The sequence below is a fragment of the Colossoma macropomum genome, unplaced genomic scaffold (genome assembly GCF_904425465.1).
Source record: "Colossoma macropomum unplaced genomic scaffold, Colossoma_macropomum, whole genome shotgun sequence".
Lineage (NCBI taxonomy): Eukaryota > Metazoa > Chordata > Actinopteri > Characiformes > Serrasalmidae > Colossoma > Colossoma macropomum.
The window spans coordinates 148,455-163,857 of NW_023496046.1; the positions used below are offsets into that span (position 1 = coordinate 148,455).

General features: G+C 35.2%; 5 protein-coding genes across 5 annotated transcripts; all 5 read left to right on the plus strand.

Moving 5' to 3' along the window:
- The first annotated feature begins 1,242 nt into the window (after window positions 1-1,242).
- On the plus strand, window positions 1,243-2,345 carry LOC118804420 (putative gustatory receptor clone PTE01). Its single transcript, XM_036564930.1, has one exon. It carries the CDS (start codon window positions 1,386-1,388, stop codon window positions 2,343-2,345), a length of 960 nt encoding a protein of 319 aa, XP_036420823.1. The 5' UTR covers window positions 1,243-1,385.
- Window positions 2,346-3,875: 1,530 nt separating this feature from the next.
- On the plus strand, window positions 3,876-4,978 carry LOC118804421 (putative gustatory receptor clone PTE01). Its single transcript, XM_036564931.1, has one exon. The coding sequence runs from the start codon at window positions 4,019-4,021 to the stop codon at window positions 4,976-4,978; it is 960 nt and encodes a 319-aa protein (XP_036420824.1). The 5' UTR covers window positions 3,876-4,018.
- A 1,529-nt stretch (window positions 4,979-6,507) lies between these two features.
- On the plus strand, window positions 6,508-7,610 carry LOC118804422 (putative gustatory receptor clone PTE01). Its single transcript, XM_036564933.1, has one exon. The coding sequence runs from the start codon at window positions 6,651-6,653 to the stop codon at window positions 7,608-7,610; it is 960 nt and encodes a 319-aa protein (XP_036420826.1). The 5' UTR covers window positions 6,508-6,650.
- A 1,530-nt stretch (window positions 7,611-9,140) lies between these two features.
- Window positions 9,141-10,243, plus strand: LOC118804423 (putative gustatory receptor clone PTE01). Its single transcript, XM_036564934.1, has one exon. It carries the CDS (start codon window positions 9,284-9,286, stop codon window positions 10,241-10,243), a length of 960 nt encoding a protein of 319 aa, XP_036420827.1. The 5' UTR covers window positions 9,141-9,283.
- Window positions 10,244-11,912: 1,669 nt separating this feature from the next.
- On the plus strand, window positions 11,913-12,872 carry LOC118804424 (putative gustatory receptor clone PTE01). Its single transcript, XM_036564935.1, has one exon. It carries the CDS (start codon window positions 11,913-11,915, stop codon window positions 12,870-12,872), a length of 960 nt encoding a protein of 319 aa, XP_036420828.1.
- The last annotated feature ends 2,531 nt before the right edge of the window (window positions 12,873-15,403 follow it).

Genomic DNA, 15,403 nt, shown 5'->3' on the forward strand with positions numbered 1-15,403 from the left:
TTCACATACATGAAAACCTTGATCACTGTTTTTCTTTAAAGACAGTCTGATGCCAATTATAAAGCAGTTCAGACCTGTGGTACACACTTACTTATTTACTTATGCTTTAAATTCATTGCATGCTTTGCCTTGATGGAGCTCAGATTTGTGTCAACACCTCAAAAGCTTTTAAGGGCCTTATGTGCTTCTGTGATGGTGTTTCCTCCTATAATTCATTTTCAAATATATGGCCTGAAAACAGGGAAATTCAGCACAATATTATTTCCTTTTTTTGTAAGAAGGTCTTTGCAACAAAGCATTAAAACAAACTTAGTGGAGTGAAAAAACTGCTGCAGTAAGAAACTGGGTATTTTGGCTGCTGCTGGTTACTGTTTAGAAATACTTGTCTTTGGCCAAGACTGCAATTCTATCACAGCTTTAAGGTAAACAGAACATTTTATGCCTTCATTAAATATGTTTTGTGCTTTTGCCCTGCCAGATGAAAAAAGGCAAAATATTAAATTATACTGACTTTTTTTTTTCAGATTATTTTATTAACCAAAACAAAAATGGCTAGTTATCATTAAGTGTATTAAGCAATTATTTGGTATACTAATAACAAATGCTATTGCCCAGAAACAGATCCAGGTTAAAAGGACAAAACAATAAGCTTAATGTTTTTATTTTGTCACTACTTACACAAGCAGTAAGATTTGAACTTTTGGATTCTGCATTATACACACTTCAAACAGACACAAATCCAAATATTATATTTATGCCTTCACATTTATGCATTTTGCAGAAGCTCTGATTGAGCATGACAATTTGAATCACATACTACTAAATAAGATAGATGTATGTATGCAGAATCAGCATAAAGGATTATCTATGATACATTTTCATATTATCAGATATAAGTTTTAAATTTCAACACTTTATTGCCATATCAGTCTGTACTCGACTGAGAGGAATTTCTTTTCGCGCCACTCAAAAACACCCAAAATAACACAAAATATTTTTGTCTCAGCCTGGTACTGAAACTGCAATGGTATTGAGAGAATGATCAGCTGGGATTTGGAAGTGACTTGCCTCTAATGCCAAGTGTATAAAAAGCCATACAAGACTACATTGCTGCATATTTACACATCAGAGCTGAGTGACATCATCTTAGCTAAACAGGTGCATTTTGTTGTGGCCCATTCTCTTTGAGTCTTTGTTTGTATCAAATGAATGTGCTCAGAGATTTTGGCACGTGGGCTTTTTCTGTGAGAGCAGTCTTCTTACTACTTAAGAGAAGGTCGACCAAATTGGGAAACTGGTTGGCCAGTTGTCCACCTTCTGCATCAATTACTGCATTCTTCCTGCCTGCGTCTTCTTTCAAAACTTGAAGCAAAGTAAAGAACACAATGGATTCTAATTTGTCCATATATACAACATTTTTGACTTTGGAATCACTGGACATTCCTACTTCTAACACTTTGCCAGCATTCATATTTGGAACCCTTACATATTGTGCAATTTTAGTTTTCAATATGACTTTATTGCTAACAATTGCTTTGAACAGGAAACTCCATAAGCCTATGTATGTTCTGCTGTTTAACTTGCCAATCAATGATATGTTGGGTGCCTCAGCCTTTTTCCCTCAGCTGGTGTATAGCATACTGTCACAGAATAGATCCATCACTTACTCTGCTTGTTTTGTGCAAGCTTTACTAACACATGTGTATGGAGCTGGGTCACTTCTCATTCTCAGTGCTATGGCTTATGACAGATACATTGCCATTTGCTGTCCATTGAAATATAACACCTTGATGTCTCCAAATAACTTGTTGAAAATAATTATTATAACATGGACATTTGATTTTACTATGATTGGTTTACTACTTGCACTGAACTACCGCAAAGAGATTTGTAGCACGAAAATTGTAGATATACACTGCAACAATCCATCCTTAATGAAGCTTGTGTGTGGGGACACAAAGTTAAATAATTACTATGGGTTATTTACAATAGCTTTTACTTCAAGTCTGTCTCTGCTGACAGTGGCATTCACATACATCCAAATCTTAATCACAGTTTTTGTTAAAAGACAGTCTGATGCCAAAAGCAAAGCAATTCAGACCTGTGGTACACATTTAATTGTGTTCGTATGCTTGCAGTTGACTGGACTTGTTAGTTTGATAGCTCACAGATTTGAGGCAGTACCCCTAAACTTACGAAGGGCCTTTGGTGCATGTGTGATGGTATTTCCTCCTATGATTAATCCTCTAATATATGGACTGAAAACAAAAGAAATTCGACAGAATTTTTTCTTTTCTTGTAAGAAAGTCTCTCCTACAAAATGGAAAAAGAAATTTAATGAGTAAAAACAGTTATTTTTGCAAACTGATATGTATGTTTTTGCCAGATGAGTCCTTTAACATAAAAAACATTTTATTTTTGCTGAAATAAAAATCACTTGTGGTCATAAAATAAAGTGGATTATGAAATGATTTGGTATACCATTGATAAATGTTTATTATCCAGGCACAGATCCATTGGCAAAAAGGACAAAGCAGAAGCCAAAGTGAATGGATTAATATGATCACTACTTTTTTTACTCGCTGACATTTTTAACTCTTGGAGGTTTTTAAGGTCTGTCCTGCTGAGAGTGGCATTCACATACATGAAAACCTTAATCACTGTTGTTCTTGAAAGACAGTCTGATGCCAATTATAAAGCAGTTCAGACCTGTGGTACACACTTACTTATTTTCTTATGCTTTAAATTCATTGCATGCTTTGCCTTGATGGAGCTCAGATTTGTGTCAACACCTCAAAAGCTTTTAAGGGCCTTATGTGCTTCTGTGATGGTGTTTCCTCCTATAATTCATTTTCAAATATATGGCCTGAAAACAGGGAAATTCAGCACAATATTATTTCCTTTTTTGTAAGAAGGTCTTTGCAACAAAGCATTAAAACAAACTTAGTGGAGTGAAAAAACTGCTGCAGTAAGAAACTGGGTATTTTGGCTGCTGCTGGTTACTGTTTAGAAATACTTGTCTTTGGCCAAGACTGCAATTCTATCACAGCTTTAAGGTAAACAGAACATTTTATGCCTTCATTAAATATGTTTTGTGCTTTTGCCCTGCCAGATGAAAAAAGGCAAAATATTAAATTATACTGACTTTTTTTTCAGATTATTTTATTAACCAAAACAAAAATGGCTAGTTATCATTAAGTGTATTAAGCAATTATTTGGTATACTAATAACAAATGCTATTGCCCAGAAACAGATCCAGGTTTAAAAGGACAAAACAATAAGCTCAATGTTTTTATTTTGTCACTACTTACACAAGCAGTAAGATTTGAACTTTTGCATTCTGCATTATACACACTTCAAACTGGCACAAATCCAAATATTATATTTATGCCTTCACATTTATGCATTTTGCAGAAGCTCTGATTGAGCATGACAATTTGAATCACATACTACTAAATAAGATAGATGTATGTATGCAGAATCAGCATAAAGGATTATCTATGATACATTTTCATATTATCAGATATAAGTTTTAAATTTCAACACTTTATTGCCATATCAGTCTGTACTCGACTGAGAGGAATTTCTTTTCGCGCCACTCAAAAACACCCAAAATAACACAAAATATTTTTGTCTCAGCCTGGTACTGAAACTGCAATGGTATTGAGAGAATGATCAGCTGGGATTTGGAAGTGACTTGCCTCTAATGCCAAGTGTATAAAAAGCCATACAAGACTACATTGCTGCATATTTACACATCAGAGCTGAGTGACATCATCTTAGCTAAACAGGTGCATTTTGTTGTGGCCCATTCTCTTTGAGTCTTTGTTTGTATCAAATGAATGTGCTCAGAGATTTTGGCACGTGGGCTTTTTCTGTGAGAGCAGTCTTCTTACTACTTAAGAGAAGGTCGACCAAATTGGGAAACTGGTTGGCCAGTTGTCCACCTTCTGCATCAATTACTGCATTCTTCCTGCCTGCGTCTTCTTTCAAAACTTGAAGCAAAGTAAAGAACACAATGGATTCTAATTTGTCCATATATACAACATTTTTGACTTTGGAATCACTGGACATTCCTACTTCTAACACTTTGCCAGCATTCATATTTGGAACCCTTACATATTGTGCAATTTTAGTTTTCAATATGACTTTATTGCTAACAATTGCTTTGAACAGGAAACTCCATAAGCCTATGTATGTTCTGCTGTTTAACTTGCCAATCAATGATATGTTGGGTGCCTCAGCCTTTTTCCCTCAGCTGGTGTATAGCATACTGTCACAGAATAGATCCATCACTTACTCTGCTTGTTTTGTGCAAGCTTTACTAACACATGTGTATGGAGCTGGGTCACTTCTCATTCTCAGTGCTATGGCTTATGACAGATACATTGCCATTTGCTGTCCATTGAAATATAACACCTTGATGTCTCCAAATAACTTGTTGAAAATAATTATTATAACATGGACATTTGATTTTACTATGATTGGTTTACTACTTGCACTGAACTACCGCAAAGAGATTTGTAGCACGAAAATTGTAGATATACACTGCAACAATCCATCCTTAATGAAGCTTGTGTGTGGGGACACAAAGTTAAATAATTACTATGGGTTATTTACAATAGCTTTTACTTCAAGTCTGTCTCTGCTGACAGTGGCATTCACATACATCCAAATCTTAATCACAGTTTTTGTTAAAAGACAGTCTGATGCCAAAAGCAAAGCAATTCAGACCTGTGGTACACATTTAATTGTGTTCGTATGCTTGCAGTTGACTGGACTTGTTAGTTTGATAGCTCACAGATTTGAGGCAGTACCCCTAAACTTACGAAGGGCCTTTGGTGCATGTGTGATGGTATTTCCTCCTATGATTAATCCTCTAATATATGGACTGAAAACAAAAGAAATTCGACAGAATTTTTTCTTTTCTTGTAAGAAAGTCTCTCCTACAAAATGGAAAAAGAAATTTAATGAGTAAAAACAGTTATTTTTGCAAACTGATATGTATGTTTTTGCCAGATGAGTCCTTTAACATAAAAAACATTTTATTTTTGCTGAAATAAAAATCACTTGTGGTCATAAAATAAAGTGGATTATGAAATGATTTGGTATACCATTAATAAATGTTATTATCCAGGCACAGATCCATTGGCAAAAAGGACAAAGCAGAAGCCAAACTGAATGGATTAATATGATCACTACTTTTTTACTCGCTGACATTTTTAACTCTCGGAGGTTTTTAAGATCTGTCCTGCTGAGAGTGGCATTCACATACATGAAAACCTTGATCACTGTTTTTCTTTAAAGACAGTCTGATGCCAATTATAAAGCAGTTCAGACCTGTGGTACACACTTACTTATTTACTTATGCTTTAAATTCATTGCATGCTTTGCCTTGACGGAGCTCAGATTTGTGTCAACACCTCAAAAGCTTTTAAGGGCCTTATGTGCTTCTGTGATGGTGTTTCCTCCTATAATTCATTTTCAAATATATGGCCTGAAAACAGGGAAATTCAGCACAATATTATTTCCTTTTTTTGTAAGAAGGTCTTTGCAACAAAGCATTAAAACAAACTTAGTGGAGTGAAAAAACTGCTGCAGTAAGAAACTGGGTATTTTGGCTGCTGCTGGTTACTGTTTAGAAATACTTGTCTTTGGCCAAGACTGCAATTCTATCACAGCTTTAAGGTAAACAGAACATTTTATGCCTTCATTAAATATGTTTTGTGCTTTTGCCCTGCCAGATGAAAAAAGGCAAAATATTAAATTATACTAACTTTTTTTTTCAGATTATTTTATTAACCAAAACAAAAATGGCTAGTTATCATTAAGTGTATTAAGCAATTATTTGGTATACTAACAACAAATGCTATTGCCCAGAAACAGATCCAGGTTAAAAGGACAAAACAATAAGCTTAATGTTTTTATTTTGTCACTACTTACACAAGCAGTAAGATTTGAACTTTTGCATTCTGCATTATACACACTTCAAACTGGCACAAATCCAAATATTATATTTATGCCTTCACATTTATGCATTTTGCAGAAGCTCTGATTGAGCATGACAATTTGAATCACATACTACTAAATAAGATAGATGTATGTATGCAGAATCAGCATAAAGGATTATCTATGATACATTTTCATATTATCAGATATAAGTTTTAAATTTCAACACTTTATTGCCATATCAGTCTGTACTCGACTGAGAGGAATTTCTTTTCGCGCCACTCAAAAACACCCAAAATAACACAAAATATTTTTGTCTCAGCCTGGTACTGAAACTGCAATGGTATTGAGAGAATGATCAGCTGGGATTTGGAAGTGACTTGCCTCTAATGCCAAGTGTATAAAAAGCCATACAAGACTACATTGCTGCATATTTACACATCAGAGCTGAGTGACATCATCTTAGCTAAACAGGTGCATTTTGTTGTGGCCCATTCTCTTTGAGTCTTTGTTTGTATCAAATGAATGTGCTCAGAGATTTTGGCACGTGGGCTTTTTCTGTGAGAGCAGTCTTCTTACTACTTAAGAGAAGGTCGACCAAATTGGGAAACTGGTTGGCCAGTTGTCCACCTTCTGCATCAATTACTGCATTCTTCCTGCCTGCGTCTTCTTTCAAAACTTGAAGCAAAGTAAAGAACACAATGGATTCTAATTTGTCCATATATACAACATTTTTGACTTTGGAATCACTGGACATTCCTACTTCTAACACTTTGCCAGCATTCATATTTGGAACCCTTACATATTGTGCAATTTTAGTTTTCAATATGACTTTATTGCTAACAATTGCTTTGAACAGGAAACTCCATAAGCCTATGTATGTTCTGCTGTTTAACTTGCCAATCAATGATATGTTGGGTGCCTCAGCCTTTTTCCCTCAGCTGGTGTATAGCATACTGTCACAGAATAGATCCATCACTTACTCTGCTTGTTTTGTGCAAGCTTTACTAACACATGTGTATGGAGCTGGGTCACTTCTCATTCTCAGTGCTATGGCTTATGACAGATACATTGCCATTTGCTGTCCATTGAAATATAACACCTTGATGTCTCCAAATAACTTGTTGAAAATAATTATTATAACATGGACATTTGATTTTACTATGATTGGTTTACTACTTGCACTGAACTACCGCAAAGAGATTTGTAGCACGAAAATTGTAGATATACACTGCAACAATCCATCCTTAATGAAGCTTGTGTGTGGGGACACAAAGTTAAATAATTACTATGGGTTATTTACAATAGCTTTTACTTCAAGTCTGTCTCTGCTGACAGTGGCATTCACATACATCCAAATCTTAATCACAGTTTTTGTTAAAAGACAGTCTGATGCCAAAAGCAAAGCAATTCAGACCTGTGGTACACATTTAATTGTGTTCGTATGCTTGCAGTTGACTGGACTTGTTAGTTTGATAGCTCACAGATTTGAGGCAGTACCCCTAAACTTACGAAGGGCCTTTGGTGCATGTGTGATGGTATTTCCTCCTATGATTAATCCTCTAATATATGGACTGAAAACAAAAGAAATTCGACAGAATTTTTTCTTTTCTTGTAAGAAAGTCTCTCCTACAAAATGGAAAAAGAAATTTAATGAGTAAAAACAGTTATTTTTGCAAACTGCTATGTATGTTTTTGCCAGATGAGTCCTTTAACATAAAAAACATTTTATTTTTGCTGAAATAAAAATCAATTGTGGTCATAAAATAAAGTGGATTATGAAATGATTTGGTATACCATTGATAAATTTTATTATCCAGGCACAGATCCATTGGCAAAAAGGACAAAGCAGAAGCCAAAGTGAATGGATTAATATGATCACTACTTTTTTTACTCGCTGACATTTTTAACTCTTGGAGGTTTTTAAGGTCTGTCCTGCTGAGAGTGGCATTCACATACATGAAAACCTTGATCACTGTTTTTCTTTAAAGACAGTCTGATGCCAATTATAAAGCAGTTCAGACCTGTGGTACACACTTACTTATTTTCTTATGCTTTAAATTCATTGCATGCTTTGCCTTGATGGAGCTCAGATTTGTGTCAACACCTCAAAAGCTTTTAAGGGCCTTATGTGCTTCTGTGATGGTGTTTCCTCCTATAATTCATTTTCAAATATATGGCCTGAAAACAGGGAAATTCAGCACAATATTATTTCCTTTTTTTGTAAGAAGGTCTTTGCAACAAAGCATTAAAACAAACTTAGTGGAGTGAAAAAACTGCTGCAGTAAGAAACTGGGTATTTTGGCTGCTGCTGGTTACTGTTTAGAAATACTTGTCTTTGGCCAAGACTGCAATTCTATCACAGCTTTAAGGTAAACAGAACATTTTATGCCTTCATTAAATATGTTTTGTGCTTTTGCCCTGCCAGATGAAAAAAGGCAAAATATTAAATTATACTGACTTTTTTTTTCAGATTATTTTATTAACCAAAACAAAAATGGCTAGTTATCATTAAGTGTATTAAGCAATTATTTGGTATACTAATAACAAATGCTATTGCCCAGAAACAGATCCAGGTTAAAAGGACAAAACAATAAGCTTAATGTTTTTATTTTGTCACTACTTACACAAGCAGTAAGATTTGAACTTTTGGATTCTGCATTATACACACTTCAAACAGACACAAATCCAAATATTATATTTATGCCTTCACATTTATGCATTTTGCAGAAGCTCTGATTGAGCATGACAATTTGAATCACATACTACTAAATAAGATAGATGTATGTATGCAGAATCAGCATAAAGGATTATCTATGATACATTTTCATATTATCAGATATAAGTTTTAAATTTCAACACTTTATTGCCATATCAGTCTGTACTCGACTGAGAGGAATTTCTTTTCGCGCCACTCAAAAACACCCAAAATAACACAAAATATTTTTGTCTCAGCCTGGTACTGAAACTGCAATGGTATTGAGAGAATGATCAGCTGGGATTTGGAAGTGACTTGCCTCTAATGCCAAGTGTATAAAAAGCCATACAAGACTACATTGCTGCATATTTACACATCAGAGCTGAGTGACATCATCTTAGCTAAACAGGTGCATTTTGTTGTGGCCCATTCTCTTTGAGTCTTTGTTTGTATCAAATGAATGTGCTCAGAGATTTTGGCACGTGGGCTTTTTCTGTGAGAGCAGTCTTCTTACTACTTAAGAGAAGGTCGACCAAATTGGGAAACTGGTTGGCCAGTTGTCCACCTTCTGCATCAATTACTGCATTCTTCCTGCCTGCGTCTTCTTTCAAAACTTGAAGCAAAGTAAAGAACACAATGGATTCTAATTTGTCCATATATACAACATTTTTGACTTTGGAATCACTGGACATTCCTACTTCTAACACTTTGCCAGCATTCATATTTGGAACCCTTACATATTGTGCAATTTTAGTTTTCAATATGACTTTATTGCTAACAATTGCTTTGAACAGGAAACTCCATAAGCCTATGTATGTTCTGCTGTTTAACTTGCCAATCAATGATATGTTGGGTGCCTCAGCCTTTTTCCCTCAGCTGGTGTATAGCATACTGTCACAGAATAGATCCATCACTTACTCTGCTTGTTTTGTGCAAGCTTTACTAACACATGTGTATGGAGCTGGGTCACTTCTCATTCTCAGTGCTATGGCTTATGACAGATACATTGCCATTTGCTGTCCATTGAAATATAACACCTTGATGTCTCCAAATAACTTGTTGAAAATAATTATTATAACATGGACATTTGATTTTACTATGATTGGTTTACTACTTGCACTGAACTACCGCAAAGAGATTTGTAGCACGAAAATTGTAGATATACACTGCAACAATCCATCCTTAATGAAGCTTGTGTGTGGGGACACAAAGTTAAATAATTACTATGGGTTATTTACAATAGCTTTTACTTCAAGTCTGTCTCTGCTGACAGTGGCATTCACATACATCCAAATCTTAATCACAGTTTTTGTTAAAAGACAGTCTGATGCCAAAAGCAAAGCAATTCAGACCTGTGGTACACATTTAATTGTGTTCGTATGCTTGCAGTTGACTGGACTTGTTAGTTTGATAGCTCACAGATTTGAGGCAGTACCCCTAAACTTACGAAGGGCCTTTGGTGCATGTGTGATGGTATTTCCTCCTATGATTAATCCTCTAATATATGGACTGAAAACAAAAGAAATTCGACAGAATTTTTTCTTTTCTTGTAAGAAAGTCTCTCCTACAAAATGGAAAAAGAAATTTAATGAGTAAAAACAGTTATTTTTGCAAACTGCTATGTATGTTTTTGCCAGATGATTCCTTTAATATGAAAAGCATTTCATTTTGGTGATATAAAAATCAATTGTGGTCATAAAATAAAGTGGATTATGAAATGATTTGGTATACCATTAATAAATGTTATTATCCAGGCACAGATCCATTGGCAAAAAGGACAAAGCAGAAGCCAAACTGAATGGATTAATATGATCACTACTTTTTTTACTCGCTGACATTTTTAACTCTCGGAGGTTTTTAAGGTCTGTCCTGCTGAGAGTGGCATTCACATACATGAAAACCTTGATCACTGTTTTTCTTTAAAGACAGTCTGATGCCAATTATAAAGCAGTTCAGACCTGTGGTACACACTTACTTATTTTCTTATGCTTTAAATTCATTGCATGCTTTGCCTTGATGGAGCTCAGATTTGTGTCAACACCTCAAAAGCTTTTAAGGGCCTTATGTGCTTCTGTGATGGTGTTTCCTCCTATAATTCATTTTCGAATATATGGCCTGAAAACAGGGAAATTCAGCACAATATTATTTCCTTTTTTTGTAAGAAGGTCTTTGCAACAAAGCATTAAAACAAACTTAGTGGAGTGAAAAAACTGCTGCAGTAAGAAACTGGGTATTTTGGCTGCTGCTGGTTACTGTTTAGAAATACTTGTCTTTGGCCAAGACTGCAATTCTATCACAGCTTTAAGGTAAACAGAACATTTTATGCCTTCATTAAATATGTTTTGTGCTTTTGCCCTGCCAGATGAAAAAAGGCAAAACATTAAATTATACTGACTTTTTTTTCAGATTATTTTATTAACCAAAACAAAAATGGCTAGTTATCATTAAGTGTATTAAGGAATTATTTGGTATACTAATAACTAATGCTATTGCCCAGAAACAGATCCAGATTAAAAGGACAAAACAATAAGCTTAATGTTTTTATTTTGTCACTACTTACACAAGCAGTAAGATTTGAACTTTTGGATTCTGCATTATACACACTTCAAACAGACACAAATCTAAATATTATATTTATGCCTTCACATTTATGCATTTTGCAGAAGCTCTGATTGAGCATGACAACTTGAACCACATACTACAAAATAAGATAGATGTATGTATGCAGAATCAGCATAAAGGATTATCTATGATACATTTTCATATTATCAGATATAAGTTTTGATTTTAATACTTTATTGCCATATCAGTCTGTACTCGACTGAGAGGAATTTCTTTTCGCGCCACTCAAAAACACCCAAAATAACACAAAATATTTTTGTCTCAGCCTGGTACTGAAACTGCAATGGTATTGAGAGAATGATCAGCTGGGATTTGGAAGTGACTTGCCTCTAATGCCAAGTGTATAATAAGCCATACAAGACTACATTGCTGCATATTTACACATCAGAGCTGAGTGACATCATCTTAGCTAAACAGGTGCATTTTGTTGTGGCCCATTCTCTTTGAGTCTTTGTTTGTATCAAATGAATGTGCTCAGAGATTTTGGCATTTGGGCTTTTTTCTGAGAGCAGTCTTCTTACTACTTAAGAGAAGGTCGACCAAATTGGGAAACTGGTTGGCCAGTTGTCCACCTTCTGCATCAATTACTGCATTCTTCCTGCCTGCGTCTTCTTTCAAAACTTGAAGCAAAGTAAAGAACACAATGGATTCTAATTTGTCCATATATACAACATTTTTGACTTTGGAATCACTGGACATTCCTACTTCTAACACTTTGCCAGCATTCATATTTGGAACCCTTACATATTGTGCCATTCTGGTTTTCAATATGACTGTATTGCTGACAATTGCTTTGAACAGGAAACTCCATAAGCCTATGTATGTTCTGCTGTTTAACTTGCCAATCAATGATATGTTGGGTGCCTCAGCCTTTTTCCCTCAGCTGGTGTATAGCATACTGTCACAGAATAGATCCATCACTTACTCTGCTTGTTTTGTGCAAGCTTTACTAGCACATGTGTATGGAGCTGGGTCACTTCTCATTCTCAGTGCTATGGCTTATGACAGATACATTGCCATTTGCTGTCCATTGAAATATAACACCTTGATGTCTCCAAATAACTTGTTGAAAATAATTATTATAACGTGGACATTTGATTTTACTATGATTGGTTTACTACTTGCAATGAACTACCGCACAGAGATTTGTAACACGAGAATTCTAGATATACACTGCAACAATCCATCCTTAATGAAGCTTGTGTGTGGGGACACAAAGTTAAATAATTACTATGGGTTATTTACAATAGCTTTTACTTCAAGTCTGTCTCTGCTGACAGTGGCATTCACATACATCCAAATCTTAATCACAGTTTTTGTTAAAAGACAGTCTGATGCCAAAAGCAAAGCAATTCAGACCTGTGGTACACATTTAATTGTGTTCGTATGCTTGCAGTTGACTGGACTTGTTAGTTTGATAGCTCACAGATTTGAGGCAGTACCCCCAAACTTACGAGGGACCTTCGGTGCATGTGTGATGATATTTCCTCCTATGATTAATCCTCTAATATATGGACTGAAAACAAAAGAAATTCGACAGAATTTTTTCTTTTCTTGTAAGAAAGTCTCTCCTACAAAATGGAAAAAGAAATTTAATGAGTAAAAACAGTTATTTTTGCAAACTGCTATGTATGTTTTTGCCAGATGAGTCCTTTAACATAAAAAACATTTTATTTTTGCTGAAATAAAAATCACTTGTGGTCATAAAATAAAGTGGATTATGAAATTATTTGGTATACCATTGATAAATGTGATTTTCCAGGCACAGATCCATTGGCAAAAAGGACAAAGCAGAAGCCAAAGTGAATGGATTAATATGATCACTACTTTTTTTACTCGCTGACATTTTTAACTCTTGGAGGTTTTTAAGGTCTGTCCTGCTGAGAGTGGCATTCACATACATGAAAACCTTAATCACTGTTTTTCTTTAAAGACAGTCTGATGCCAATTATAAAGCAGTTCAGACCTGTGGTACACACTTACTTATTTTCTTATGCTTTAAATTCATTGCATGCTTTGCCTTGATGGAGCTCAGATTTGAGTCAACACCTCAAAACCTTTTAAGGGCCTTATGTGCTTCTGTGATGGTGTTTCCTCCTATAATTCATTTTCGAATATATGGCCTGAAAACAGGGAAATTCAGCACAATATTATTTCCTTTTTTTGTAAGAAGGTCTTTGCAACAAAGCATTAAAACAAACTTAGTGGAGTGAAAAAACTGCTGCAGTAAGAAACTGGGTATTTTGGCTGCTGCTGGTTACTGTTTAGAAATACTTGTCTTTGGCCAAGACTGCAATTCTATCACAGCTTTAAGGTAAACAGAACATTTTATGCCTTCATTAAATATGTTTTGTGCTTTTGCCCTGCCAGATGAAAAAAGGCAAAACATTAAATTATACTGACTTTTTTTTCAGATTATTTTATTAACCAAAACAAAAATGGCTAGTTATCATTAAGTGTATTAAGGAATTATTTGGTATACTTATAACTAATGCTATTGCCCAGAAACAGATCCAGATTAAAAGGACAAAACAATAAGCTCAATGTTTTTATTTTGTCACTACTTACACAAGCAGTAAGATTTGAACTTTTGGATTCTGCATTATACACACTTCAAACTGACACAAATCCAAATATTATATTTATGCCTTCACATTTATGCATTTTGCAGAAGCTCTGATTGAGCATGACAACTTGAACCACATACTACTAAATAAGATAGTTGTATGTATGCAGAATCAGCATAAAGGATTATCTATGATACATTTTCATATTATCAGATATAAGTTTTGATTTTAACACTTTATTGCCATATCAGTCTGTACTCGACTGAGAGGAATTTCTTTTCGCGCCACTCAAAAACACCCAAAATAACACAAAATATTTTTGTCTCAGCCTGGTACTGAAACTACAATGGTATTGAGAGAATGATCAGCTGGGATTTGGAAGTGACTTGCCTCTAATGCCAAGTGTATAAAAAGCCATACAAGACTACATTGCTGCATATTTACATATCAGAACTGACTGACATCATCTTAGCTAAACAGGTGCATTTTGTTGTGGCCCATTCTCTTTGAGTCTTTGTTTGTATCAAATGAATGTGCTCAGAGATTTTGGCACGTGGGCTTTTTCTGTGAGAGCAGTCTTCTTACTACTTAAGAGAAGGTCGACCAAATTGGGAAACTGGTTGGCCAGTTGTCCACCTTCTGCATCAATTACTGCATTCTTCCTGCCTGCGTCTTCTTTCAAAACTTGAAGCAAAGTAAAGAACACAATGGATTCTAATTTGTCCATATATACAACATTTTTGACTTTGGAATCACTGGACATTCCTACTTCTAACACTTTGCCAGCATTCATATTTGGAACCCTTACATATTGTGCAATTTTAGTTTTCAATATGACTTTATTGCTAACAATTGCTTTGAACAGGAAACTCCATAAGCCTATGTATATTCTGCTGTTTAACTTGCCAATCATGATATGTTGGGTGCGCCTCAGCTTTTTCCCTCGCTGGTGTATCGTCATACTGTCGCAACAGAATAGATCCATCACTACTCTGCTGTTGTGCAAGCGTACTAACACATGTGTATGGAGCTGGGTCACTCTCTCATTCTCAGTGCTATGGGCTTATGACTGATACATTGCCTATTTGCGTCGCATTGAAATATAACACCGTTGATGTCTCCATACCTGTTGAAATACTTATTATAACGTGACATTGATTTTACTATGATGGTTTACTACTGGCACTGAACTACCGCACAGAGATTGGTAGTCACGAGGATGTCGATATACACTGCACAATCCATCCTTAATGAAGCTTGTGTGTGGGACACAAAGTTAAATAATTACTATGGGTTATTTACAATAGCTTTTACTTCAAGTCTGTCTCTGCTGACAGTGGCATTCACATACATCCAAATCTTAATCACAGTTTTGTTAAAAGACAGTCTGATGCCAAAAGCAAAGCAATTCAGACCTGTGGTACACATTTAATTGTGTTCGTATGCTTGCAGTTGAGTGGACTTGTTGGTTTGATAGCTCACAGATTTGAGTCAACACCCCCAAACTTACGAAAGGCCTTTGGTGCATGTGTGATGGTATTTCCTCCTATGATTAATCCTCTAATAT

Bases quoted from the DNA above. Each gene is read 5' to 3' on its own strand.
- LOC118804420 (XM_036564930.1), top strand. From the start codon at position 1,386: ATGGATTCTAATTTGTCCATATATACAACATTTTTGACTTTGGAATCA.
- LOC118804421 (XM_036564931.1), top strand. From the start codon at position 4,019: ATGGATTCTAATTTGTCCATATATACAACATTTTTGACTTTGGAATCA.
- LOC118804422 (XM_036564933.1), top strand. From the start codon at position 6,651: ATGGATTCTAATTTGTCCATATATACAACATTTTTGACTTTGGAATCA.
- LOC118804423 (XM_036564934.1), top strand. From the start codon at position 9,284: ATGGATTCTAATTTGTCCATATATACAACATTTTTGACTTTGGAATCA.
- LOC118804424 (XM_036564935.1), top strand. From the start codon at position 11,913: ATGGATTCTAATTTGTCCATATATACAACATTTTTGACTTTGGAATCA.